At 41.7% G+C, this 25,104-nt stretch overlaps 4 protein-coding genes across 4 annotated transcripts; 1 reads left to right on the top strand and 3 right to left on the bottom strand.

The window, feature by feature from the left end:
* Window positions 1-1,636: 1,636 nt before the first annotated feature.
* On the bottom strand, window positions 1,637-2,797 carry LOC103993829 (agamous-like MADS-box protein AGL62). Its single transcript, XM_009414027.3, has one exon. The coding sequence runs from the start codon at window positions 2,577-2,579 to the stop codon at window positions 1,845-1,847; it is 735 nt and encodes a 244-aa protein (XP_009412302.2). The 5' UTR covers window positions 2,580-2,797; the 3' UTR covers window positions 1,637-1,844.
* Window positions 2,798-3,034: 237 nt separating this feature from the next.
* On the bottom strand, window positions 3,035-3,817 carry LOC135618717 (STS14 protein-like). Its single transcript, XM_065119869.1, has one exon. The coding sequence runs from the start codon at window positions 3,784-3,786 to the stop codon at window positions 3,241-3,243; it is 546 nt and encodes a 181-aa protein (XP_064975941.1). The 5' UTR covers window positions 3,787-3,817; the 3' UTR covers window positions 3,035-3,240.
* A 415-nt stretch (window positions 3,818-4,232) lies between these two features.
* LOC103993833 (exocyst complex component SEC3A-like) lies at window positions 4,233-21,068 on the top strand. The gene is made up of 25 exons (XM_009414030.3): window positions 4,233-4,686; window positions 5,093-5,163; window positions 6,649-6,729; window positions 6,860-6,927; window positions 7,017-7,119; window positions 8,519-8,664; window positions 12,606-12,723; window positions 13,344-13,448; window positions 14,178-14,279; window positions 14,374-14,511; window positions 14,937-15,065; window positions 15,139-15,219; window positions 15,301-15,375; window positions 16,422-16,592; window positions 16,671-16,800; window positions 16,920-16,984; window positions 17,784-17,954; window positions 18,050-18,129; window positions 19,029-19,110; window positions 19,321-19,418; window positions 19,556-19,664; window positions 19,804-19,872; window positions 20,087-20,152; window positions 20,238-20,327; window positions 20,733-21,068. The coding sequence occupies exons 1-25, from the start codon at window positions 4,506-4,508 to the stop codon at window positions 20,841-20,843; spliced, it is 2,640 nt and encodes an 879-aa protein (XP_009412305.2). The 5' UTR covers window positions 4,233-4,505; the 3' UTR covers window positions 20,844-21,068.
* LOC135618715 (BTB/POZ domain-containing protein At5g66560-like) lies at window positions 21,042-23,932 on the bottom strand. The gene is made up of 5 exons (XM_065119868.1): window positions 23,760-23,932; window positions 23,420-23,670; window positions 23,274-23,343; window positions 21,801-23,192; window positions 21,042-21,721 (listed from the first exon to the last, which is right to left on the bottom strand). The coding sequence occupies exons 2-5, from the start codon at window positions 23,503-23,505 to the stop codon at window positions 21,206-21,208; spliced, it is 2,064 nt and encodes a 687-aa protein (XP_064975940.1). The 5' UTR covers window positions 23,506-23,670; window positions 23,760-23,932; the 3' UTR covers window positions 21,042-21,205.
* Window positions 23,933-25,104: the final 1,172 nt, after the last annotated feature.

Raw genomic sequence — 25,104 nt, 5'->3', positions numbered from 1 at the left:
GAGTCGGGAGAAGTGGAAGACGTGGGCATCGCCGGTTACGTGATCGGTACTAGTAACTAATTCATTGTAATTTATGATGATCCTGTTGTATTCCAAATATTGTGAACTTGAAGAACTTGATCTGAGAAGTTTGCATTTAGAAAATCATGTGAAGCATGAACATTAATTTTTATCGAAGTTTAGGATCATATTATGATTCTATTTTTCTTAATGTTTTCTTGATGAAAGTCTTTAAACAAACTGCTAAAATTAGATTGTTCTTTTTAATGAATCTCCCAAGTGAAGATTCAGCACCGATCTTACAGCATGCAATCGTGAATCTGCACACATCTCAAAGCATTCCGCCGTTGCAGGAGCGCCGATGGTGACAGGTGAGAGACATTGGCCGGGGGTACACGAAACAGTCATGTCCTTTAACTCGGCACCTGCGGAGCTTGCACGTCTGATCACACTCCATCACCAATCAATCACACCAAATGTCAAATGTGGGTCGACACGTAATCAAGATCTTTATTTATTTATATTCTATTCAAATGAAACGTAGATGAATGATGAAATGGACGACCATGAAAATAGAAGAACAAATTGACACAGTTACGAGGAGTGAAAAGGAACTGTCTTCCCTTGCATCCGAGAGGCCACAGAGTTAGGCTGCCTGCCACACCTAACCCTAATCATAGTCGTCCTGTAGACATGCAGGCAGACAGGGAAGACAACAGTGCATTTCGTCAAACAGAAAGCGTGCAAGACCAGGCCAGCATGTGCGTGTCTCACTCTTCTTCCCCCTGTATCTATATAAGTCTTGTGTCTTCAAGAAGGACGTCGACGTCTCAACCATTCCACCCTCTTCTCCCACACCTTCCTCCTCTGTCTTCTTCCCTCTCCTCTATCCTTCCATTCCCACTTCCCTCTTCCCTCTTCCCTCTTCCTCATCTCGATTTCTCCGCTTCGGAAAGAAGGGAAGAGGGGCTGCGATGCGCTCGCCACAGGCTGAGGCTGGGTGAGAGTGTGATGTTGGTACGGCTCAATCAAATCAACTGCGATTTGTGTAGCTCTATATATAGCTTGATCCGATTGAGCCGTGCCAATATCGCTCTTTGCTTAGTCCATTCGATAAACCGGAGAAAGAGAGAGGCGGCGATGGCAGGTTTATTGCATCGAGGTGATCTTTTAAAGGTATGTATCCAATTGTCCATATCGATTGCAATGACAGCAGGCGTTGCAGCAAAGGAGATATCACCCGTTAAGGTATGCAATCAATTGTCGATATCGATCATGCAAATAGCTGTCCTCCTTTAGAGCTCTGTATTATTTTATATGCAGATGTAACAATAGAAGGACAATTCATGCTTAAGATTCAAAGTATACTATAGAAGGACAGTTTTCTGACATCCCTTTTGCATCTAATCCAGAGAATAACAATTATTTTTATTGCTTTTTTTTTTTGTCATTATTCAGCTGGTTTCGTTTTTTGACCATAAAACACATATTTCTTTGACTAATCAAAGAAGCTGTATAAAAACATCTTCATTTCTAGCTTAAATAGCCAGTTTATTTCACATACTATTATGAGGTGATTAGTTCATAGAGCATTGCGTGTTCATCAGAAATTGTAGACAACTATTAAGCCTAGATATTGTTATTGTTGTATGATCATTAGAATGACCGATATAATTGCTAGACGATGTAGATGTATGTGTTTACAACTATTGCATTTCATAGTTGGATAGAGACCAAAGCAATTAGAACAACGAGATACAGTATATGTGGGAGGAGTACACATGCATTTTTCCTTGACCATGATAACGCAGTCTACCACGTAAAGCATCAAGAAGATGAATCAACTACATCGACCCAGAGAACCCATGGCCGTAGCCGAATCCGCCGGCAAGAGGAGAAGGACGCATGTCGCCTTCGTTCTTGACGGCGAGAGCCCCCTGCATGGCGACGGCGTCATCGGGGAACTGCTGCTTGGGAACGAAGGACTGTTGTAGGAGCTGGTCGGCCCTCCTCGCCACGTTGTTCCGCAGTTCCACCAGTCGCCTCTCGAACTCCTGCAGCTCCTCCGTGTCGAGGCTCTCGACGTCGGCGTCCCAGTAGAGCGGCTCCGCCGCCTGCACCTTCTTCATGGCCTTCTCGAGGGCGTCGCGCTTCTTCTTCTCGGCCTCGACCAGGTCGTGCAGCTCCATGCACTGGCGGTTGAGCTCGCGGACGGCCGCCTCGCGGCGGGACTCGGCCGCCGTGGACGCGGCTGCGACGGCCGCCTGCGGGTGCGGGTGGCCGGCGAAGAAGCGGTCGACGACGGCGTCGACGGTGGGGTGGCCGAAGGAGAACACCTTGCCGGTGGGGGAGAACACGACAACCCCCAGCTCCGCGCCACAGAGGATGGTCAACTCGCTGGCCTTCTTGAAGAGCCCACTACGGCGCTTAGAGAAGCACACTTGTCGCGCCTCCTCGTTCTGTATCCTCTTGATCTCTATCTTCTGCCGCCCCATGCTGGGCTTCCTCCTCACCATTAGAAAGCACAGAGAGAGAGAGAGAGAGAGAGCAGTGTGATCGAGCAGTAAGGCCAAAACCATGCAAACTTCGTCGTCTACCACTACGGAATAGAGGGGTTGGAATTATATATATGTATATATATTATGTGTAGAGAGAGAGAGAGAGAGAGAGAGAGAGAGAGAGAGAGAGGGGTGTCAAAGATATCATCGGTACGTGAAATGATCGAGGAAAGTAGTGAATACAGGTAGCTGGGAATGTTTGAGTTGGAGATCCTGAGGTGATGGCAGTAATCTACAGGGATAAATGGAACATAAATTGCCGTAAATGCTTTCTTTTCCAGCAGTGATGCTTGGTTGGAAATCCAACATAATTCGCGAGGAAGCTTTCCGGCTGGTCCGAGCAAAACTAAGTTGGGAATCGATTCGATCCATTATTTTCTTTCCGGATTTTGCCGTAGGTTAATTACTCGACTCGAATCCACATGTGATTCCTACAATATACTATACTTACCAAACTATTGACTATTTTTTGTGGATTGGTAGAAGAGGAGTATAACATATTATAATGTTTGTAACGCCCTCGAGATTTACCTCAACAGTACTCAGCATTATTTATGGCTCGAAGCCATCCATTCATCATTTATTGTAGTCACAGAATACTCCCACCTCTCTCTCTCTCGCTCTCGCTCTCGCTCACTACGAAAGATCGAACACAGCATGAGCATATCGAAGCGACGTTAGTCTAGTACGGCTTCTGCCCCTGGACGTTGCCATGGGGAAGGTAAAGGCAGAGCGTGAGCGTCGACCCTCGCTTGCCACAGGTGGCCTGAGCGCATCCCACCTCCGCCGTCTTCCTCCACACCACCTGCGTGTACGTCCCGCACTCGTGCCCCGCGGCGCACGAGTTGTTCTCGTAGCTGTAGTACTTCCTCTCCCCCACCCACGACCGCACCGCCTCCTCCGGGCTCACCGGGTAGCTCGTCCACGCCTGGTTCGCCCCGTAGGTGCTCGACTCCAGGTCCGCGAACTCGCAGCTCCTGTTCTGTTTCTGGTGGCTCACCAGCGCGCTCGCACTCGAGCTCAGGTTCGCGCTCCACCGGAGCGGCCCGACCAGGACCGCCTTCCGCGCCTCGTTGTGGCCGGTCAGGAACTGGTCCGCCGCGGTCGGCGCCGTTCTCGCCAGGAGCCCGCCCCGGCGGCCGGCTTCCACCGGGCCGCTGCACCTCAGCACGGCCACCGCCAGGACACAGGAGACGACGAGTCGGTGGAACCTCCAAGCCATCATCATCACTCGCTCGCTTCATTTACACCATTCGGAACTCTGGTATATAAAGATCTTGATCGCTGTCATGGGCTGCCATCGGCTCACTCCATGCTTACCTTTAATTAATGTCTTTCGCGTGTAGTTTGATTGCTCGGGCAGTGGAAAAAGCGAGCGCCATGTGAGCGTGTCGCGATGCCAGGGAGCATCCCTGCTTCGGACGTACGCCCTCGTCGATTTCTGTCTCTTTCTCCTCTTCCTTGCAGCAGCTGAAAGACATATAAAAAAGTATGTCTACTGCAAACGACGAAAGCACGCATCTTAACGCTGCCAATCACGTCTCCGCACAACTTTTAATGATGCCTGCCATACAATTAAGAATAATGCAATTTAAATGTCTAAAACATCTTTACCGTTTATTTATTACGAAGAAGAGGAGAAAGGCCATATTGCATTAACCGTTTCTTCTGTTTTATGCGGAAGAGCGAAGAGAAGAGCGGGCGTTCAGAGAGAGACTCTCCCTTCGCTCTGATCATATATACAAACACCTGGAGCGCTAGAATCTCGGATCAAGAATAGGGCTCTTTTGATCCGAGATTATGGCGTCGATGGAGGGGCGAGGGAGAGAGAACGGACCCGTTGCCTTTCGCTCTGCGGTCCTATATCCCGTTTGTCTGCCTGCCTTGCGAGGAAGAAAAGCAGAGGACGAGAAACGGAAGGGAGGAGGTAGGTGATCGGTCGGCGCTATGGCGAGGTCGAGCGCGGATGACCTGGAGCTGAGGCGGGCGTGCGAGGCGATCATCGACGGCGGCGGCGGCAAGCAGAAGGTGGTGCTGTCGATCCGCGTCGCCAAGAGCCGCGGGGTCTGGGGCAAGGCCGGCAAATTGGGCCGTCACATGGCCAAACCCAGGGTCCTCGCCCTCACCAGTACGCTTCCCCCGTCCCTTCCTCCCGTTCTTGATTTCCCCTTCTTTTCTTGATGATGCCGCTTTCTTGATTTCTTCCGCGTGTCCTTCTGCGCGGTGCCCGTCTCTGTACGAACCCAATCTGGTTCTTGTGTTCTCTCACCTTCTGGCATTTTCTTGATTTTCTTCGTTCTATGTTCTTTCATTCAAAATCCGTAAATAGAGGTTGTTCACTTTCATCCGTCGAGGTTCATGATTTCACCATGTTACCGTCGTGCCCTTCGTTTATTAGACGTGCAGCGTAGGTCGATCATCTTTTATCATATTTGCTTTTAGTTCTGTACTAAAATGTAGCAACCATTTCGGCACTATTGCATTCTTGAGACTCTATGCGTGGGATGTAACGGTAACTATGTCTGATCATGCAGCCAAAGCAAAAGGTCAAAGGACTAAGGCTTTCCTTCGCGTTTTGAAATACTCTGGCGGAGGAATTCTTGAGGTAACTTCAAAATCACACGAGTCCCTTATGACGCAATTAGTTACTTTTATTGATAGAATTAATGGAATACGTTTGATAGAATTAATGGAATTTGTCGTTCGGGTATCTGGAAATTTTGCTTTCATGATTCACACAAGTTAGAGACAACACTCATGATTTACAAGTCCAATATCTTCATGCCTCGAGAACTGATTGGAGTCTTTCATGGCAAACCAAAAGGCCTATTTGAAAATGTGGTGTTATTAAATTACACTTCATTTCAGGACACTAATTATTAAATTACACTAGCAAAAAGTGCATGTGGGATGCACCGGAAAACATAAGTGAACTGTATCATAGCATATGTTTTGCATAAAACAAAAATAAAAGATATTAAAAAATATATTTTGGGTTTTGGATAAACATAAAACATAGGTTGTTATTAGAAGAAGTAATTGATAACTTAGCTTTTCATAATTACTTATTAAAATCTTGACTTATTGTTAACTTAGTTTATTATTAATATCTTAGTTTTTCAAAATTCATTAGTAACTTAGTTTCAGGAAACCCTATAGTGATAAATTAAACCCCAGTTAGTGTTTGAAAGCCCACCAGTTAAAAGTTTTAAATCAACAAAACATCAATAAGGGAATGTATCACTTTGCCGACCTAAGTTTAAAGCCTTCATGAAATAAAGTACATTATCATTTAAACTACTTGAGTTACTTTACGAACAAGCATCATTGGTTTTCCATGGCCGCTCAATGTTAACATGTGGACATGGCAATCAGAACATCACATTGAGATTGTACCAATATGGTACAAAGGTCTACCTGTAGGACAATTAGGTCTGCGTATGGGGGTGCTAACATGACACTGATGCTCCATCAATGTCATGATTACATATTGTTAGTGCAGTGTTGATTACGCATAGGTGGCATCCATCCAGGGCCCACCACAAGCTTGTAGATGTTTTCTGCTGGTAGGATGCGGACATGACGCTAACATGGTATTGACATAGCACTTCTATGACAAGACAATAGGCCATGTTGCACCAAATCGTTGTTGGTCTCCCTAGACGTTAGTGAATATGTGCATTACTTATCCATTACGTATCTAAACTAGCCCTCTAGGGAAATAACATAAGATCTAAATGCTAAGGGTATTTTTAATATAAATTTGTTTTTAACTCTAGGTTTGTGACAAAAGATTTATGGTGCTGACGGAGGATAATTCAAGTGGGTTAAGTAATGCAAGATAGGCAGATCTCATGTTAGCTCAGTGAAATAAAGCCTAAACTCAGGTTGGTTAAGTGATAAATTACTTAATCATTAAAAAAAACCCCACAATTAACAATCCAGAGTTCAGGATTTTATAGATTCCCCCAAGGAATCATATCATAAGGAAGTCAGGTGGCCATGTTCTCTCTTTTTCACTTGATGGATGTCATGTATAACTGGTAAAGCATCATGGGTTCTATCCTCACAACTTATGTTAATTTTGTAGCCCGCAAAAATATACAAATTAAAGCATCTTTCGAAATTGGAGGTCGTTCAAAATGATCCAAGTGGCTGCACCTTTATGCTGGTACCTCCGCCACTTACTTTGTTGTCTATCCGTTTGTTCTCGTGCTAATTTTTGTTTCAATAGAGCATATTGTGGTCTGTCTTACCTACCGAATCCTATCATTTATTTACCCTGACTTTTTTTGCTTTAGGGATTCGATAATCTTAGAAGCCAAAGTGTTGCTCCTCCTCAATGGACGATGAGGAACAAAGATGACAGGTGGTTTCCTAAACACATCATGTACTCACATTTGTGCATAGATACGAGGAATGCCATAATAAGTTATATGTATGTTTTCTTCTTTGCAGGAACCGCATACTTCTGTGCATTTTAAACATTTGCAAGGAGATACTAGGACGGATTCCAAAAGTTGTCGGTATAGATATAGTGGAAATGGCTCTTTGGGCAAAGGTGAACTTTTTCTTTTTCATGTGTGTATAGATAGCCAGAAATAATCCTCTCATATATATATATATATATATAAACATATTAGTTGTCTTTTGATTGGTTGAAAAAAGAAGCTAGGTGGGTTATATCAGCAATGATTATGATTCTTATTATTTATGAATGCACCATTCTCTCAACTATTAGTAAATGATTTGTTCTCGGTTTATTGCAGTTATCGTATTAGCTCATCTGGTTCCTTTTTTTCCAGCTCCTGTTTTTTGTCAGATATATCGTGTGTCTGTATGTATGTTTGGAGCTTTCATTGCATGTATTAACATCCTCATCTTGAGTATAAATTGTGCTCCTTTTCCTTGGGTCTTTAAATTTTGAAAACTTTGTTCTTGCTATCAGATGATTTGGTCTTGGCAAGGTTTTGTTTGTTTTTACCATGGTGTTTACTTGTTTAATCTATCGGAATGCACTCGTTACCAAGTCTTTGTTATGATTGGTGGGTTAGCATAACTTTCTTTTTCAGGGAGGGCCATCAGGAATCTAGTTACTCCAAATTGAACTGCATATCCATAGAAATTGACAAATTTATATAGCTCAATTCTAATACAGAAGTCAGAAAACACATGTAGATATTTTGTACTAGCGTGGTTGGAAATTGAACCATTTGCAGAAGAGAAACATTGATTTTAGATACATTGATCCCAGAAGAAGACAATGAAGAAATAAGCTCTTCAAAAAAGTATAATTAGGAGTATTGCATGTCGTGAACTTTTATTTTATACTTAAAAATGAAATTCCAGATGTGACAGTGGTAACACTAAAAACCTACCTAATTCATGTTCTCTCAATCACTATCCATCACCTACACTTGAGTTCTCCATGTACCTTGATAAATTGACAGTGTAAATCAACCTCAGAGCATACAAAAATTTATGATTTGTTGCAATCCTTTTACTTAGAACTAGCCACATCTTGGGGATAATATGCATTAATCAGCTTGATATTCTTGTTTTAAAATAGGAATTCAAATGGTCTCTGTTTGAAGACACCTTTGAATACATAAATAGGAATCCTTATTTTAAAATGTCACTTTCTTTTAAAAGCTCTTGATGGCTATACGTTAAGCCATATTTATAGAGAGGGGAATGAATTAGCTAACTGGATGGCTAATCACAAGGCTGTATAGAATTTCTGTTTTTGGAGAGGGGACTGGTCCTCTCATTTTCTTTTACTTGTTCACTCCGATTTAAGGGGTGTTTTTTGTGCTCGTTTTTCGTAGTAATATACATTTCTGTCTTAGTGAAAAAACAGACCTGTTTGACTCAATTGAGAAATACCTCATAATCATTTTTTTTAATGTGCATCACTGAATCCAAAGAATATATTATAAATTGTGTATTTTTTGTTCCAGGAAAATACTACTGCAGTAGGTAATCAACTGAGTGCTGAGGATGGGCGAGATGCATCTGCTATGATTCAAAGCAATGCACAGGTTACTGTTGAAAGAGACCTGGTCTCACAAGCTGAAGAAGAGGACATGGAGGCCCTCCTTGGCACGTATGATTTTTTTGCATTATTTTTAAAATTAGATATAGTTTTTGCTTAGTCTTCAGGTTTTCTAACTTGCATTTTGTTGGTTTTAATTTCAATACTGGCCAATTATGTGATCAGCAACATAGCATGTAAAGTTTAATTCTATTATCATCTTTGCAGTTTCAATTATTTACTTAAATCTCCACCTCCTTCTGGTCTATGCCTACTTGGACTGTAGTCCAGTTGGTTAAGAAGCAAGAAAAGACTGTCATTGTAAACCTAACATTATGCTTGTAATTATTTACTTAAATCTCCACCTCCTTCTGGTCTATGCCTACTTGGACTGTAGTCCAGTTGGTTAAGAAGCAAGAAAAGACTATCATTGTTGGTATCTGTTTACTAATAAACAAACGTAAGTTGCTTTTTTATAATATTTTTCTTCTCTTTTGTTGATAGCAGTAGATGTGTTTAACTCGGTATCCTACAAGTAGATATTTTAGCAAACATTTGATAAACAATGCAAATTACAAACATAAACTTCACAAACTCTAAACGGTCACGTGACAAAAGGTCCAAGGTGGTCCTTACGGCCAAAAGTCCACACAAGAGCCCACATGACACCACTGCGGAACAAGGCAGTGAACCAACCTTAAACTCAACCCCAAAGGCTTATCTAGCCATGTGCCACCTGGGTAACTCCAGAGTACTATGCTGGCTGACACTCTGTACTACTCTGCGGAGCTAGAAAACCTCCAAAATAGCTGCCTAGATAATTTATTTTTGGGTAGTTTTGCCTCCGTGTGATGACTGTACATAACCTGCGTTTATAGGACTAAAACAGCCACAAAACTAATCAAATGAAGCTGTCAAGCCTACTGCAAGTTTTCTATATGCTATGCAAAGCATGAACAAAACCGAAAAACATGGACATACACAAACATTATGTATGAGATTTGTGACACATTTGACTTGAATATATCCAATGCTTATTCTTGGTTATGTAAGTATCCTTATTTAAGCTATGTATACTGATAGCAATAAAGTGAAAAGTAACATCTTTACCTGTACTGCAATTGAACAACCATGTGCATGATGTGCAGTTTTTTTGGTGCCATGATAATTTTAGAATGTCTTCAGTCTACCACCCCACTCAAGATGGCAAGTTAGATCCATGCTTGTCATTTTGGTCTCTATGATCTGTATTGTTATATTATACATGTAAGGAAAACTTTTTGCTTGTAGGTATCTGATTTTAGGTGCATTTGGTTGCAGGAAAAGTAGAAAAACAAAATATGTAATTGTCTATCCAAATAATAAATAGTTTGGTGAAGGTAAAACCATCTCTTTTTACTTGTTTTGGATTGTCATCCACTTCAGTGTTTCTATTTCATGTCAGTTCCTCTGTCATGGGTGTTAATATTTCGAAAATATATCATTCATCTTCCATGATGTTAGATTCCGGGGCAAGCTCACCAAACCGAGAGCGGTATATTTACTTATGGTATGACCAATACTTTATATATATGTAATGAGCGGACATCTACAGGTTGTACATTACATGAAATTGTTGACAATGTACACTTTGTTATATCCATCTAGCCAATGGAACAACATCTCGATGAGGTAAAATTAACTCTCATTATTTAGTCTTCACAATACAGTCTTGGACACAGTCCTTGTTTTGTGATTTTTAACATTGAAACTTTGAGATAAAATATCATGACTCGGGTCTGATGGGCTAACTGGCCTATCAACTTCGTTTGGTCGAAACCAGGGGCCAAAATGCTTAAGCTGAAGTTTTTATAGTAGTACATTCATCAGACTCTTATAAGTCAATCTTAATCTTGCCCACTTCCGATATGGGACTAATCGGGGGTGTTACAATTGATAGGGGATCAAAATGTCATGGCCCGAGCCTAATGGGTTAACTGGTCTATCACCTTTGTTTGGTCTAAACCACTGACCAAAATGCTTAAGTTGAAGTTGATAGTAGTACACTTATCGGACCCTTATAAGCCAATCTTAATCTTGCCCTCTTTCGATGTGGGACTAATCAGGGGGTTGTTACAATCTCCCCTACTCAAAGGCTTGACGTCCTACTTTCCTTAGTGGGGATATGACGCGTTTATTTGTCCTATGGTAAAAAATAATCTTGGGCAAAAAATTTAGGTGTGTTTATATCATGTTTTAAATGTAGGATATTTATAGTAGTTATTCAAACATTAGTAGATATGGGTAATAGATGAACTTTATAGTCATATTCAGGATAAAATTTCATGCTATTTGCTAGTAGTATTTTAATTTCATGTGATTGTTGTATGTCGCTTGAATTAAAAGGAAGTTTTATAAGAGTCAAAAGGCCAACAAACTTTTATGCAAGGTTTTTAATCTTGTACCATACCAAGCTTTGCTCGTTACACCAGTACAACATACCGAGCGAAACGCTAGGGCGTACGGAGTGGTACGTTTAAAATAGGCATAAAATCCTTCGAAAATACCTAAAAAATATAAAAAAATTAGGATAGGATTTTTAAATAAGAAATAAATATACAGTTAGTATAGTTTTATCAAAACTAATGTAAATTAGGTAAGAATAATGCTACATATCTTTTTCGGGCTTTGAGGAGTAGCCTTGTACAAGGTTCGCAATTTCGGTCTATTCCGGATCGTCCTTTCGTTATCTATAGAAAAATTATTTAAATAATTAGATTATTTTGTATACAACTTAAACATCAAGATTCAAATGAATTAAGTAATCACATATCTAGATATACTTGATTCTACTACCAAAACGAACGACGGGCCTCCATGGGTGATGGATCGGGATCTTCGATCCTATATATCTATATATCAATGTGATATGTTTGTCGGACCCAATTCTGAAATTGATCCCACAACATAGTGTATTGATACATTATAAGCTATTGGTGTATCAATATGGTAACGGTCGTAGGTTGATCATCATAAATCACGTGAGGCGGCTCCTGAGATATGTATTGGTGAATGTCAGGACTTTTACTTCGCTATTGATCTGCTGCTCCGTATCATAGTGTTGCTTGGAGAAGTAGTGATGGATGCACGGGTCCAATGGGTTAAGATAACTCCCAACTTGTGTCACGAGCAAAACCCCAGTATGTTGCAAAAGAAAATTATTATATATATGGTGAAATGGACTGTACCGCTCAGTTTGGGCTGCTTTACCTACAAAAAAAAGATCGGCAATCAGACCAGTGAAAACCAGCTGAACCATACTGAATTGATCAGTCTTGCAGTCTACGAATTGCTCTTACTTTGACTAGTGAAATGTCCTAAATAAAGTTCAATGACAAGAATAGATCAATGTAACTGACCCTAAATAGTTTATATTTTTGAAGAATGTAGTATTAGTTTTTTAATTAGTTTTGATCATGTATCTTTATTGGTTTTAGCATGTGAGCAATGTGACATCTTCCTTGTGATGGACAATTAAATATTCTATTATTTTACACAAGGTCTCTAATGTCACCCAGTTCCGTCCTGTTTGGTCCATTACTTAACAGTTAACACTTTTTTTTTTCCTTTTAATGCCTGGTGCGCTAGGGCTCCTAAGGTGTCATGACTTAAGACTCCTTACAAGCTCACATTTCCACCACCTGTTGTCGCCTGCACCTTTCTCCTACTTCTACACTTCCTCCACCACCTGCTCTTCTTCCTCTTCCTACACAGAACACTTCATGAAGTGTGTAAGAATAGACCAGAACTGTCCTGGCCCTGGACAGCCAGCATTGGTCTGGTACCCGAAAATGGAAAACCTTGGTTCAATGCAATTTATTTGTTCTATTTAAAGCACAACTCTGGCATTTCTAGTAGAATATAAGCATTTGGTATAATATTATTTTTATTCTTTATATTAATATTACTTGTATTTTGTATCACATTCTTTCTATTATGGTGCTTACATTATTGAAATGATATTGCTGATATAGGTATGTTATGGGAATTGGTGAAGCAGAAGCGTTTTCAGAAAGGTTGAAGAGGGAACTTCTGGCACTAGAAGCGGCAAATGTACATTCCCTTATGGAAAGTGAATCCATAATAGAAGAGGTACTGCTCATCTAGTTGAGATGATCCAACTTGATAGGCTTGTTAGATGTCCCAAGGCCAAAATACTTAAGTTTTATTAGTACTATTAGGTTCATCAAGTTTTATGTACTAATTCAGCTTGTACTTATCTCCCCATGTGGGACTAATTAAGACTTGACATTTAGCCTTCATGTCATAAAGTCTTTTTCTTGACTGTGATTTTGATATTGTAGGTGAGTTATTGTTGCTGTTTCTATCTAAGTTTTTTTTCTTTTAACATGACCTTGATGGAAATTATGTGGGCTTGAAACAGACATAAGTGGTTAGGGAGCATGGTAGTTATGTATAAAAAAATGACCTTGAATATTTACTGTAGGCTGATTTTTTATCGTTATTTATCTTAACCTTGACACACACACACACAAAAAAAAAAAACAAATATATATATATATATATATATATATATATATATATATATATGTATGTATATATATGTATGTATATATATGTATGTATATATATATGTATGTATATATATGTATATATATGTATCTATATATGTATATGTATATATATGTATGTATATATTTATACAGATGAACAGGCTCTTTACTAAATTGTTCAAACTTCAAACCTCGCAGGTATTGCAGGGACTAGAAGTAGCTACTGTATGCGTGGAGGATATGGATGTGTGGCTTGGCATTTTCAATGTGAAGCTCAGACACATGAGAGAGGATATAGAATCAGTATGGCCACTTTAATGTGTGATTTGATATTATCTTATCTAATCTTGACAGTTGGTGACCGTATATTTTTGTTTTTTGTTATACATTGAATATATGACTCCTACTGATTAGGAACAACTTGTGCACAAACCTTTGAAGATTAGGCATAAAAAAAAACTTGTTTAAAGCTCATAAAGATATAATTTAGTAATTATGATATAAATTATGGGGAAAGGACACTGTTGTATGATATTAATTATGGGGAAACATGTTACAACCTCTATTGGGCAGCAACATTATTGGCAGGATTTATTTCTGATCATGATATGGAGATCTGAAATACAGACTGGCCCATCTCATCTTTGAATAGTGGAAAGATAGAATCTATTTTGTAATTGATGATGGTGGCAGGATTGATTGTGTGGTCATTTGTGAAGACATAATAAACCTTTGCTACCTGCAAACTCTGTATTTTTATATTTATATATTCACTAGATCTTTTTCTCCATCAGAGAAATTTGATGTTTAATACAACAAGTTGGGAGAATGAGCATGTGAATTACATCCCTTGGATGATGCATGTAGAGCATTGAGAAAGGGAGGGGGGAGGGGTAGTTTGGTTTGGTGTATAAGTTTTGATGGAGTTACCACTAATTATGTCTGCATAGACATCATAGGTTGTGGCTTAAGTCTTGTTATTCTATCCGAGACAACCATTGCACCTGATATGTTTTCCGTTTCATTTTGCAGATAGAATCTCGAAACAATAAGTTGGAGTTGCAATCTGTGAGTAACAAGGCTCTTATTGAGGAGCTTGATATATTACTGGAACGTTTTGAAATCCCTGCTGAGGTTGGCATTAGTGACAAATATTTTTTGTGAGACCAGACTTAAAATTTCCATGTTATTTTAACATTTCTTAGTTGTTTAATCACATGGGTGGCAGCATGAGGCATCGCTTACAGGAGGCTCTTTCGATGAGGATAACATGGTTAAGAACATTGAGGCATGTGAATGGTTAACTGGTGCTTTACGTAATCTTGAAGCATCAAGTTTGGATCCATGCTATGCAAGAATGAGAGGTGTATGTTCTTCAATCTTTTTTGGCATCATCACTATTCAGAAACTTGTTATGGTCATAGTAATATAGTCAAATTTCATGCTATAAGAAACTGACAAACAAAGCAGCTAGATATTCCAGTAAATGAAAGAAGACATCATCCGGTAATTAGCCTCCGTATAATGTTGAAGGACAAACGTAGATATGCATGATTTCTGTTCCTGATCATTTCTCTGGGTGTTTTCTTTTTCTCACATATGCTTGTACAAATTATTCTTTTACACAGCTTCAAAATCTTATGTCACTTTGCAAGTTTAAAGATTTTTATTGTCTATGATGGACAGTCCTTTCTATGTTTCTTTAGAAATTGACTGTAAGCAATGTATTTCTAGCTTAATGTTCTTTTCTGTCTTAAGTTGTGACAGATTTTGCAAATTGTATTTGTTCAGATCAAGGAGAAACGTGCAGAACTTGTATTGATAAAGTGCACATTTGTTCGCCGAGCCTCAGAGTTCTTGCGGAACTACTTTCCTAGTTTGGTGGATTTAATGCTTAATGACAAGAACTATTTTTCTCAGGTGATCTCTAAGGGGTACCTTTGTTAAATTTCTTGAACTAAAAAGTTTAGGGTGTCCCTCTGGTTGCATGCAGCGTGGACAGTTGAAAAGACCTGACCATGCAGACCTAAGGTACAAGTGCAGGATATATGCAAGACTTTTGCTGCATATAAAGGTCTGTGATACTTGGAGATGTTATACTCTTGACTTTGTTATTACTGTACATGTCTTGTTCACCTTGTTTAAAACTTTTCAGAGTCTTGACAAGAATTGTTTGGGCCCTTTAAGGAAAGCTTACTGTCATTCTCTAAATCTGCTGCTTCGTCGTGAGGTCAGCGTACATATAATCATCTTTTGGTGTTTGTGTCTTTCTTGACGATATTTTTATCAAGGAATCAAGTTTTCATCATACAAGTTGGTAAGAACTAATTAGTCTGACAGCCAACCAGTATGTGGACTGAGCATTTTCACCTAATAAGATTGTTACACTGGGCATACCATCTGGTGAGGTAACCAAGCTATGTTGGGTGGCAAACCTATCACTTGGTGCTAGTACTGGTCCACACCCTGCATTTTGTTTTTCTTTTGGTTTTTGTTTTTTAAATACGACAGACTCTGTCATGAGAAAAAAGTGATATATAGGGGATTTTCTCTCACTTCCCTTTCTTTCTAATGAATATGTGAGTTCTTCCTCACATGAGAAAACCAAAAATTGTACTTATTGGTAGTTACCTATGCTGACATGGTGTAGGTTGGTACTGGTACTGTACTTGTTCAACCGATGATGGTAATTGGTATTGGCTCCAGATCTTAATCATTGATCTTCTCAAGATTTGTCTACCAGGCAGTACCCACATAGTATGGGTGGCATTGCAAGCTTGTTGCTGCCATGATACAGTCACCATCCCATTTTTATGTTCTTATTGCATTTTTTAATGTAAATTATTGTTTGAGTAAGAAATAAATGAGGTGTTTTATTCAAATAAAGCAAAACACATGTAGTTATAGGCTTGTAGCTGCCACTGAAGCTATAATATTGTTCTCATGTATATCAAATGGCTAGCAATGACTATTTGACATTTCCAGTTTGGGACTATGCTATTCAACACAAAAGCTCCTTAGATAAGGAACTCACATCATTTTACTTGTTCTTGCATTACCATCATAACTGGCTTCTTATAAAAGCTGAAACTATGTTATCTTTGGCCATGTCATAATGATCTCTTTGCTACAGGCTTGAGGCTTTCATAATTTATCTAATAGAATGTTGCAGCTCTGGTCAGAGAACATGAATGAAATCTATGCATGATACTATGCTCTATAAATGAATTGCTTATGATAACAGAGGGTAACCTAATTTATTTCATTTTGTTATAGGCACGCGAATTTTCTAATGAACTTCGTGCTGGTACAAAGGTAACCAGAAGTCAGATAGTTTGGCTTGAAGGTCCGATACCCTCAAATCAGACATCAAATGCAGATTCTTCTACAGTTTCTGAAGCATACTCCAAGATGCTAACAGTTTTCATTCCTCTTCTTGTGGATGAGGTTCTTTATTTCGTGCCTTAAAATTTATAGTTAAGTTAAATGCTGGCACAGGCAATAACTCTTTGAATCTTTGAACAGAGTTCTTTCTTTGCACACTTTATGTGCTTTGATGTTTCTGCTCTAGCTCCATCTGACGCATGTGCTGATACTGATAAAACCGTGTCTGACAGCATAAATGAATGCACCCCGGGAAAGATAGTTGCTCAAGGCAATGATGTCAAAACTACAGAAATCCTTTCTTTCTATATTTCCTCAAATCCAAAATAGAGAATGATGCCAGTGATATTAAACATATTCTTCAACTAACACATTTTCTTGATTCTTTAGGTAATGATTCTGCTGAGCTAGGAATTCTCAATGAATGTTTAAGAGAATTGCTTGATGGACTTCAGGTAAATTACTTTGTATGGTTGCATGAGTAGGATAAATTACTTTCACCAATGAATCATAAACAGTATGAACTGCATTATTTGACACCCTGACATCCATGCCTCACTTCTTGACCCATTTGATGCAAGGCTGTCCCATTTAGTGTTGAATGCTTGGATAATTTTCTGTTTCAACATGCACAGTTAGGAATAGGTTCTTTTGATTTTCTCTTCTTTATTTCTTTTGTAGTCCTAAGTTTTTTATAAAATGAAATTTGGAGATATTTTGCTTGTTCTGTCTATCTTTACCTTAATGGACCTAAGACATTTTCTAATGATTTAGTCAGGCTGTTATTTTTGGGTGAGACTAAGAGGCATTGCCTTGTTAATTCATTAGGCTTCTAGTGCTGGGTGCTTACATTGTCTTCTGCATGATACATAAATTTATTAATTGCTATATAATGCTCTTTCAGTAGGATTGACTTGAGCCACAAGCTTTTTGAAATTATGTGCTATGCATATGCTGGCATGCAAAGCTAAAAGAGAATTTTACTTTTTATCTTTGTTATCTTCTTCGAGGATTGAGGTAGCAATTTTACTGTCCAGATCAAACATCAAGGTTGTACCTGAATGAATATATTTGTTATTTGTGATACTGCACTTTCGTGTCAGCATTAGCACAGTTAGTGATGCCGCTGCAGAATCAAGGCATTGGTCTTGTAACTGTCAGTGATTTTTTTCGTCCATCTTTTATAAGCTACTTAATTCAGGGAAAGAGGACCGACTAACAATTTTCCGAACATTTGATGCTCCTTTCTTTTAGGAGGACTTCTGTTCAATTGTGGACTGGGCATACAAAATTGACCCTTTATGCTGCATTTCGATGCATGGGATCACGGAACGCTATCTTTCTGGCCAAAAAGCTGATACTGCTGGATTTGTGCGTCTATTACTTGATGAACTTGAGACCAGAATCTCTATGCTGTTCAGCAGGGTTTGGTTATGCACTAAACTGTCTTGTGCGAATCACTTCTTTGAAGAATCATATTGATATCCAACTAACTTCTGAAATTTATATTTTTGTTGTAGTTTGTTGATGATGCTTGTTATCAGATTGAGAAGTGTGAACGCAATGCACGACAAATGGGAGTTCTGCCTTACATACCAAGGTTAGCTTTCCTTGCTACTAATTTGCCTGATGAGGTTGTATTTCTGGAATCCCTTTCTCTTTTTACATTTCATAGTTTATTTGATAAAATTTTGGTAAGTGCTTCATTTTATTAAAAAATTCTTGTTCCTCTATGTTCTACTTCAAAGATTTTTTCCATATGAATTCTAGTACCATAGTTTCAAACACTGATTGGAAACACACGTACTAAATGGTAATCACAAATCCAACAAGGACTGGTATCTGTTGGTATTCATTTTAAATTTTTTGAGTGACATTGGATGTTTTAGGTTGGTATACTGCCTGATTTCTAGTACTGTAATGGTCTGACAAGGACTATTGTTAAAATTCTTCGTTGGTATTTAGAAGATTTTGAACTTTGTGACTTGTAGATCTCATTCAGAATTTCTTTTAGCTAGTCTCCGATCCATATCAAAGATGGTAAAGATTGTAAATCTGTATCAATCTTTCATATTATTATAAACTAAGGTGCAATTACAGTAAAGTAAAAAATAAAAAGAAAGCTTTTTAGGTTTTAATTTATCAAGGAGACAATTTACCCCAAGTTTGAGGACTGCAATGTATCTGTTATATTACAGTCTTCATGCTCTCCCTTCTTTTATGGTTCTATTTCCATTGACTTGCTCTGCCATACTGGGATAATGGAAATCTCGTATTATTTTCTCTCATCTTGTTCTTATATAGTTATCCACAATTTACCAAGATCTAGTTTAGTTTTCCTCCATAATCTTTAAAATTTTCTGACAGTGCCCACATTGCTGTAAGTTGAATGGCTACGATTCTAAATTGATGCAAAAGCTGTTCTATACAGATCTGTGGTAGCATGTGATGATTGTGTGCATTTAAAGATCCTAACAATCTTATTCCTATTGTACATAGGTTTGCTATTCTTGCATCACGCATGGAGCAATATATCCAAGGACAGGCTAGGGATTTGATTGACCAGGCCTACACAAAAATTGTGAGCAATTATTGTTACTGCTCTTAATTCATATGTTAGTAGATTTTACATACTACTTGTTGAAGTTTAAATTACTACAAAGAACCTGGATGTTCCATATGAAGATGTATAGGTCACCCGTGGTGCTTCCTTCTAGCTAAAGTAATCTCTACATGAATTACTTTTATGTTATTGGCTTTCAGGGGTTTATCAATTGTTCCTTGGGTATAGGTTAGCATCATGTTTGTTGCATTGGAGAGGACTGCACAAATTGACCCAAAATATGTTGATATTGTTCTTCTAGAAAATTATGCAGCTTTTCAAAACAGGTGAGGTGTTATGACTTGATCTCTGTTGTGTTTTACAAAATATTTCATTGACATTTCAAAATGGCAAGATATTGTATGTTTTTTAAGAAATGAGCCACAGGCCAGCTTCTGACCTGATGTATTAACTTCATGTGCAGTTTGTATGATTTAGCCAATGTTGTACCAACACTTGCAAAATTTTACCACCAAGCTAGTGAATCCTATGAACAGGCTTGCCTTCGTCATGTTAGCATGGTCATCTATATAGTAAGTCCATCTTAAAATGTATTTTCCTCATTTTTGGTATGAGCAAAGAATGCTCATATTAATGCTTTCGGTGCTACCATAGAGTAGATATCTTCTTAACACTTGAAGCGGGGGTGTTTTCTTATTTATTTCTTTGCAGCATTTTGAAAAACTGTTTCAGTTTGCACGCAGAATTGAGGAATTGATGTTCAATGTTGCACCTGAGGAGGTCAGCAAGTTCTTTGATTCCTGCCTGTGACTGTTACTTATATTTCATAGGCTTGTAGTATATGTTGAAGAGTCAAACGCCTTTTGTTGACATTGATTTGACATGTCTCTTTGAGTTTTATGTTTGATCATTCATGTAACTATGCAAATAAATGTAAAGTTGTACCAACTACCAACCAGTGACTTACTGAAATATCTGAAACTCGAATATGCAGATTCCTTTCCAGATTGGAATGTCAAAAGTGGATCTCCGGAAAATGTTGAAATCTAGCTTCTCAGGGGTAAGTGAAGACCCATAGCCTCATCTTTCACATCGGTCGACTTAAATCATTTCTGTTGTTAATTTTTGTTGTATTTTGCTGACAGCTTGACAAGATCATCAATGCAATGTATCGGAAGTTGCAGAAAAATATAACTGCAGAAGAGTTGTTGCCTTCTTTATGGGAAAAATGCAAGGTTTGGTTTTTTCGTTCATGCTTAACAGTAATTAGGTAGACTACATAGTAAGGTTTTAAATCTTGACCTTACTGATCATTGTGGACTGGCATTTACTGGTCCGACCAAGAAAGAATCAGTATCGAAACATATAGTTTGATGCTTTTTATTATTTTATTCAACGATATTGGAAAAATTGTTTGTTATATAGTAGGATAAATTGGTTCTTTCTCTTTCCTCTATGTAGTCTCTTCGTTTTGAAAATTGTTCTGCATGTTGGGACATATACTTTGGAGAAATAGCATGTATCATCAGTAAACCAATGCTAGTTTATTTTGGTCTTAAAACCTAAAGCATAAATGATCCTATCTGTAATGGAATATGAGTGCAAAAAAGTTGACAGTATATCTTATTTGGCATTTGCAGAAGGAATTTTTGGAGAAGTATGGAAGTTTTGTTCAGCTAGTTGTCAGAATATACCCCAACGAGACGGTTCCCTCCGTCATAGAGATGAGGGAGGCTCTTAGTAATCTGTAGCCGTAGTTGCTGTGTGGTTCTGCTTCCCCCTGTGAGGGCACACGGTTGATTTAAAGGTCTCATTCCGTTTCTTTTCTCTCCATCCAGTTGTTTTTTTTGTGCTTTCGTTCACTGAACACCATGAATGCTACCAGTTTTTGTTCGTCTGTGTTCCCTGTTCGGATGGATTAACGGGAGTGTTTACCAAAGAATTGCACGTGTCAATAATAAACATGTTACTGCCAAGATTATTAAGCTTCGTAAACCATGGAATGCGACTTGCCCCCCTCCTAAATTGCACAGACGACATTAGAAGATGTGTTGGTGGTTTCTTATACACGAGCGAAGGTGTACCGGACACAGTTTGGTGGGTTGATCGGATACTACCGGCTCAGTTCGCGCCCGGGACGCCTCGACTCGACCACATTGCGCTCGTGCGAGTCGCACACCTGCGTGCTGAACCGGCACCCGAACCTCCTCCGCCGCCGCCTCCCGCCGTCCTCGTCCCCCTCCGCCGCCCCACTGCCTTCGCCGCCCTCGTCCAGCTTCGACAACGCCTTCTTCATGCTGGAGCACTCGCGCTCCAGCTCCTGCACCCGGTTCCGCATGCTGTCCATGTCCAGCCGCAGCACCTGGTTCTCCCGCATGGCCGACCGCCACGCGCCGCCCCCCTCACCGCCCGCCGCTGCCGGGACTGCCGCCTCCCCCTCCGCCACGAGCAGTGTCCCCGCTATCACCCGCCGCAGCTGCAGCTGCTCGAAGAAGAGCACCTGCACCACCGCCCGCAGAGGCAGCCGCTCGTTCTGCGCCGCGTGGGTGCATGCCTCGAGCGTCAGCTTCCCGCAGTCCAACACCCCGCAAACTCTCTCCTTCTCCTCCTCCCGCATCCGCGGGTGCGCCTGCCCACTCCACAAAACCCCGTCAGCTAAAGGTTCAATCAGTAAGACAACACCGGTGGAAGAAGCACCTCCGCTGTACCTTGAGATAGATGTCGACGGCTCTATAGAGGCCGTCGTGGTAGACACGGGCGTCGTCCGGGAGCGCCACCGCCAAGCCGTAGAACTTGTCCACCTTAAGATTCGCGTCCGACGCGATCTCCGCCAGGTACCCGTCCACTAACTTCCCCACCAGCTTCAGCGAAGCGGCGCGCCTCCTCTCCACCTCCACACCACCCTCCGCCTCCCCCTCCGCCTCCGCCGGGGCCAGCGCTGCTCGCTCCGCCTCCAGGTCGTCGAGGTAATGGGCGAGGATCCGCTCCACGCAGTCCACGTCATAGAGCGTCTCGGAGAGGTAGGAGTAGCTCGGGATCAGGAGGTCGTCCAGCGTCGCTCGCTCCAGCTGCGACGCGATCTTGCGCTCGAGGGCGGCGCGCGCGGCCTCGGAGGCGTGGAGGATGTGGGCAGTCCGCAGGAGACCGAAAAGGAACTTGGTGGTGGCGGCGGCGGATGCGGCCGGCGCTGCCGAGCTTTTTTCCGGCGGGAGGTTCGCGATCACCGTCTCCAGGAGCTCCCGCTGCTCCGGCTCCGACGCTACGGGAGCGGAGGAGTGCTTCCGCCGGGAACGGAAGAGACCCGGGATGGACTGCTGGGCGTAGGAGATGAGGGATCCCTCGATGGCGACGGAGCTCAAGTCGCGGGACTTCAGGGCGGCGATCACGCGCCTGTACATCGGGAGGCTTAAGATCGCGAGGTCCTCGAGCCAAGAACCGGCGCTAGCGGCAGCGGCGAAGGAAGAGGATCGGACGCCGCTCCTCCTGCGGAGCAGTCCGGTCTCGATCCCGTTCCAGAGAATCTGCTCGCTGCTGCTGCCGCCACCGCCGCCGCCGCGGCGGCGCCCCTCGTTAATCGGCCAGCCGAAGAGGGAGGCCGGGTCGGAGACGGACGCACCGGCGGCGATGGCGTCGACACACCGCTGGGCGATCCCGAGGTCATCGGCGACGGGCAGCACGTCCTCGCAGGATTTGAGGGTCTTGATGGACTGCTTGATGCTGGGGAGGACGGATTGGGCGAGGAACCGCTCGGTGCGGGCGACCAGGTTCTCCTCGCAGACTTCCTCGGTCATCTCGAGGTACTCCGCCACGCAGCGCAGGGGCGCCACGTTCCAAGCGCTGAGGTCGATCTTGACGCCGTAGCAGAACTTAGCGGCCGTCTCGAACGCCTCGCAATTACCTGGGAAGTCGGCAAGCGAGATGTGTTGGTAACCCTCTTCCTCTTCTTCTTCTTTGATCTCTCCTCCTCCTCCTCCCTCCTCCTCCTGTGGCTCCTCTTCGTCATCCCCCTTACTCTGCCCTCTTCTTGCGGCTTTGTTAGGGTGTTCTTCCGCCTCCGTTATCAGCCGCTGAAGCCTCCCACTCTTGGCCATCAAAGGAAACTGTTCGACATGACCGAAAAGATCAGCTTTTTCGTGCTTCAACTAGGTAGAAACCACAACCAATTCCACGAAATGGATCACCTTGTGGAGATGGAAGCTCATCCCATCTACTTCGACTATGATATCACTCGGCAATCCAGTGGTGCAAAACCTAACGGGAGACAGACATAAAGATCGAATGTTTCTACTAGGTTACAGAGTAAAAGAAGATTGCAAGGAGAATTCACCAAGCTTGGCCCTTGGAACCGAGCTTCTCGCCCGCCGCCATCGCTGCTTCCTTGTGCAGAACCAGATCCTTACTCCGAGACCTCATCGAACCAACTCAAGCATCCCCCTGCGCACTCAAATCACTTGGCTCCCAGTTTGCAGCAAGAAGCCACCGCACCGACTCCGGATCTCATCCGGACCGAACGCCTGCTTCCTCGAGCAGCATCTCTTTCCTTCCCTCGTTCCGTTCCGCCATTGTCCGCGCGCCAGGCTGGTTCAACAGAGGAGAGAAAGGGATGATGGCCTTTAAAGCGGCAGGGAACAAAGATAAAGGCGAGCGAGCAAGCAAAGGCCGCCTGCCTTCGCTCCCAACAGGCATGCTCTCCACGGCAACTTGATTACTCCGAGCTTCATCACCACGATGAGCTGGGCCTAATCGAGAATCCCACTACCCAGCAGTGGTAAGCAATAATAATAACAGCGGCTGCAGTGGCCGCCCTTATTTTAATCTCTCCCATAATTCTATTCCCATGCACCTCATCCCCGGTCATGAGAGTTTCGAGGCCTTGTGCAGGTCATTCAGAGCTCATCAATGCCCCCCATCGACCAGTACACAGAGTTCATGCTGCGCATTAAAGGTGAGCCCAAGCACGCCCACTAGTGAACGAGAAGGGTCGTGTTGCAAGTAATGACTACCGCAATGTGTTTGACGTAATGCCAGCTGGTACCAATGATGGAAACTTTGATGTCAGGAGCAGCCACCGAACCCGGAGACAGGGTGGGGGTGGTCGGGCTCGCACAAGAAGCCCCCAAAGGTCGCGGCCGGCGGTGGGGACGGCGCCAGGGCGTGCGTTGGGTGGCGCGGGGTCTCACGAGCAACAGGTAAGGCAATCACTCCCACCTGTTCGTTGCTGCTTTTGCTCGTCAGTCGGCATGAGTAGGTTGTGCATGAGGCCAGTGTGACCTAACTATCACAGCGAGTGTTCGTCCCCATCTCCCTCGCTTGTCCTCGATTGGTTCAGAGAGCATTTCCAGTTTTGTAGCTTCGTGTTAGCTTGCCCCAGGAGGCGTAGCATGCGCGTGTTACTTTTCACCAACCCGATAGCTAAGACACACACAGCCATGGCATGGCCCCTTGTGATGATTGAGGGAGGAGAGAAGGAGTGTCAAATGAGATGATTAAAGGTCCGACCTCAATGACAAGTATGAAGATGACTTGAATCTTGGTTGATACTTGGAAGTTGGTGACATGGATCTATCTATTAAGCAAAATTGGAACATGATCATGATGACGGGCAAGATCGATTCTGGTGCCATGTGTTCGATGAAAGTCCTCTTGGTGGTGTACTTGGAAAGGACATCCTTTGTCGAAGTTAATATGGCGAACTGACAGCCCAATTAAACCTATATCACCCAATTAAACCATTCCTTCTTGCTTCCTTGTGCAAATCTTGTCGTTCATCAACTGTTCATCAACTGTTCTTGTCGTTCATCAACCATACACATATTTTATTATGCATTTTTTTTATTGACTATGCATATAGAGATAAATATCATTTACAAATGTTATGTAATTGATTGGTCCTAACCATAGTATCTTTTTCTCATTTTTTTTTCTATTTACTTGTTATGTAATTCTATTTTTTTTCTCTAACCCTAATATCCTATTATTAACCCTAGTACACTGAATATAGAATAGTCAAAT

This window comes from Musa acuminata, chromosome BXJ2-8 (assembly GCF_036884655.1).
Source record: "Musa acuminata AAA Group cultivar baxijiao chromosome BXJ2-8, Cavendish_Baxijiao_AAA, whole genome shotgun sequence".
NCBI classification, from domain to species: Eukaryota; Viridiplantae; Streptophyta; class Magnoliopsida; order Zingiberales; family Musaceae; genus Musa; species Musa acuminata.
This window is presented reverse-complemented; position numbering and strand designations above follow the sequence as displayed.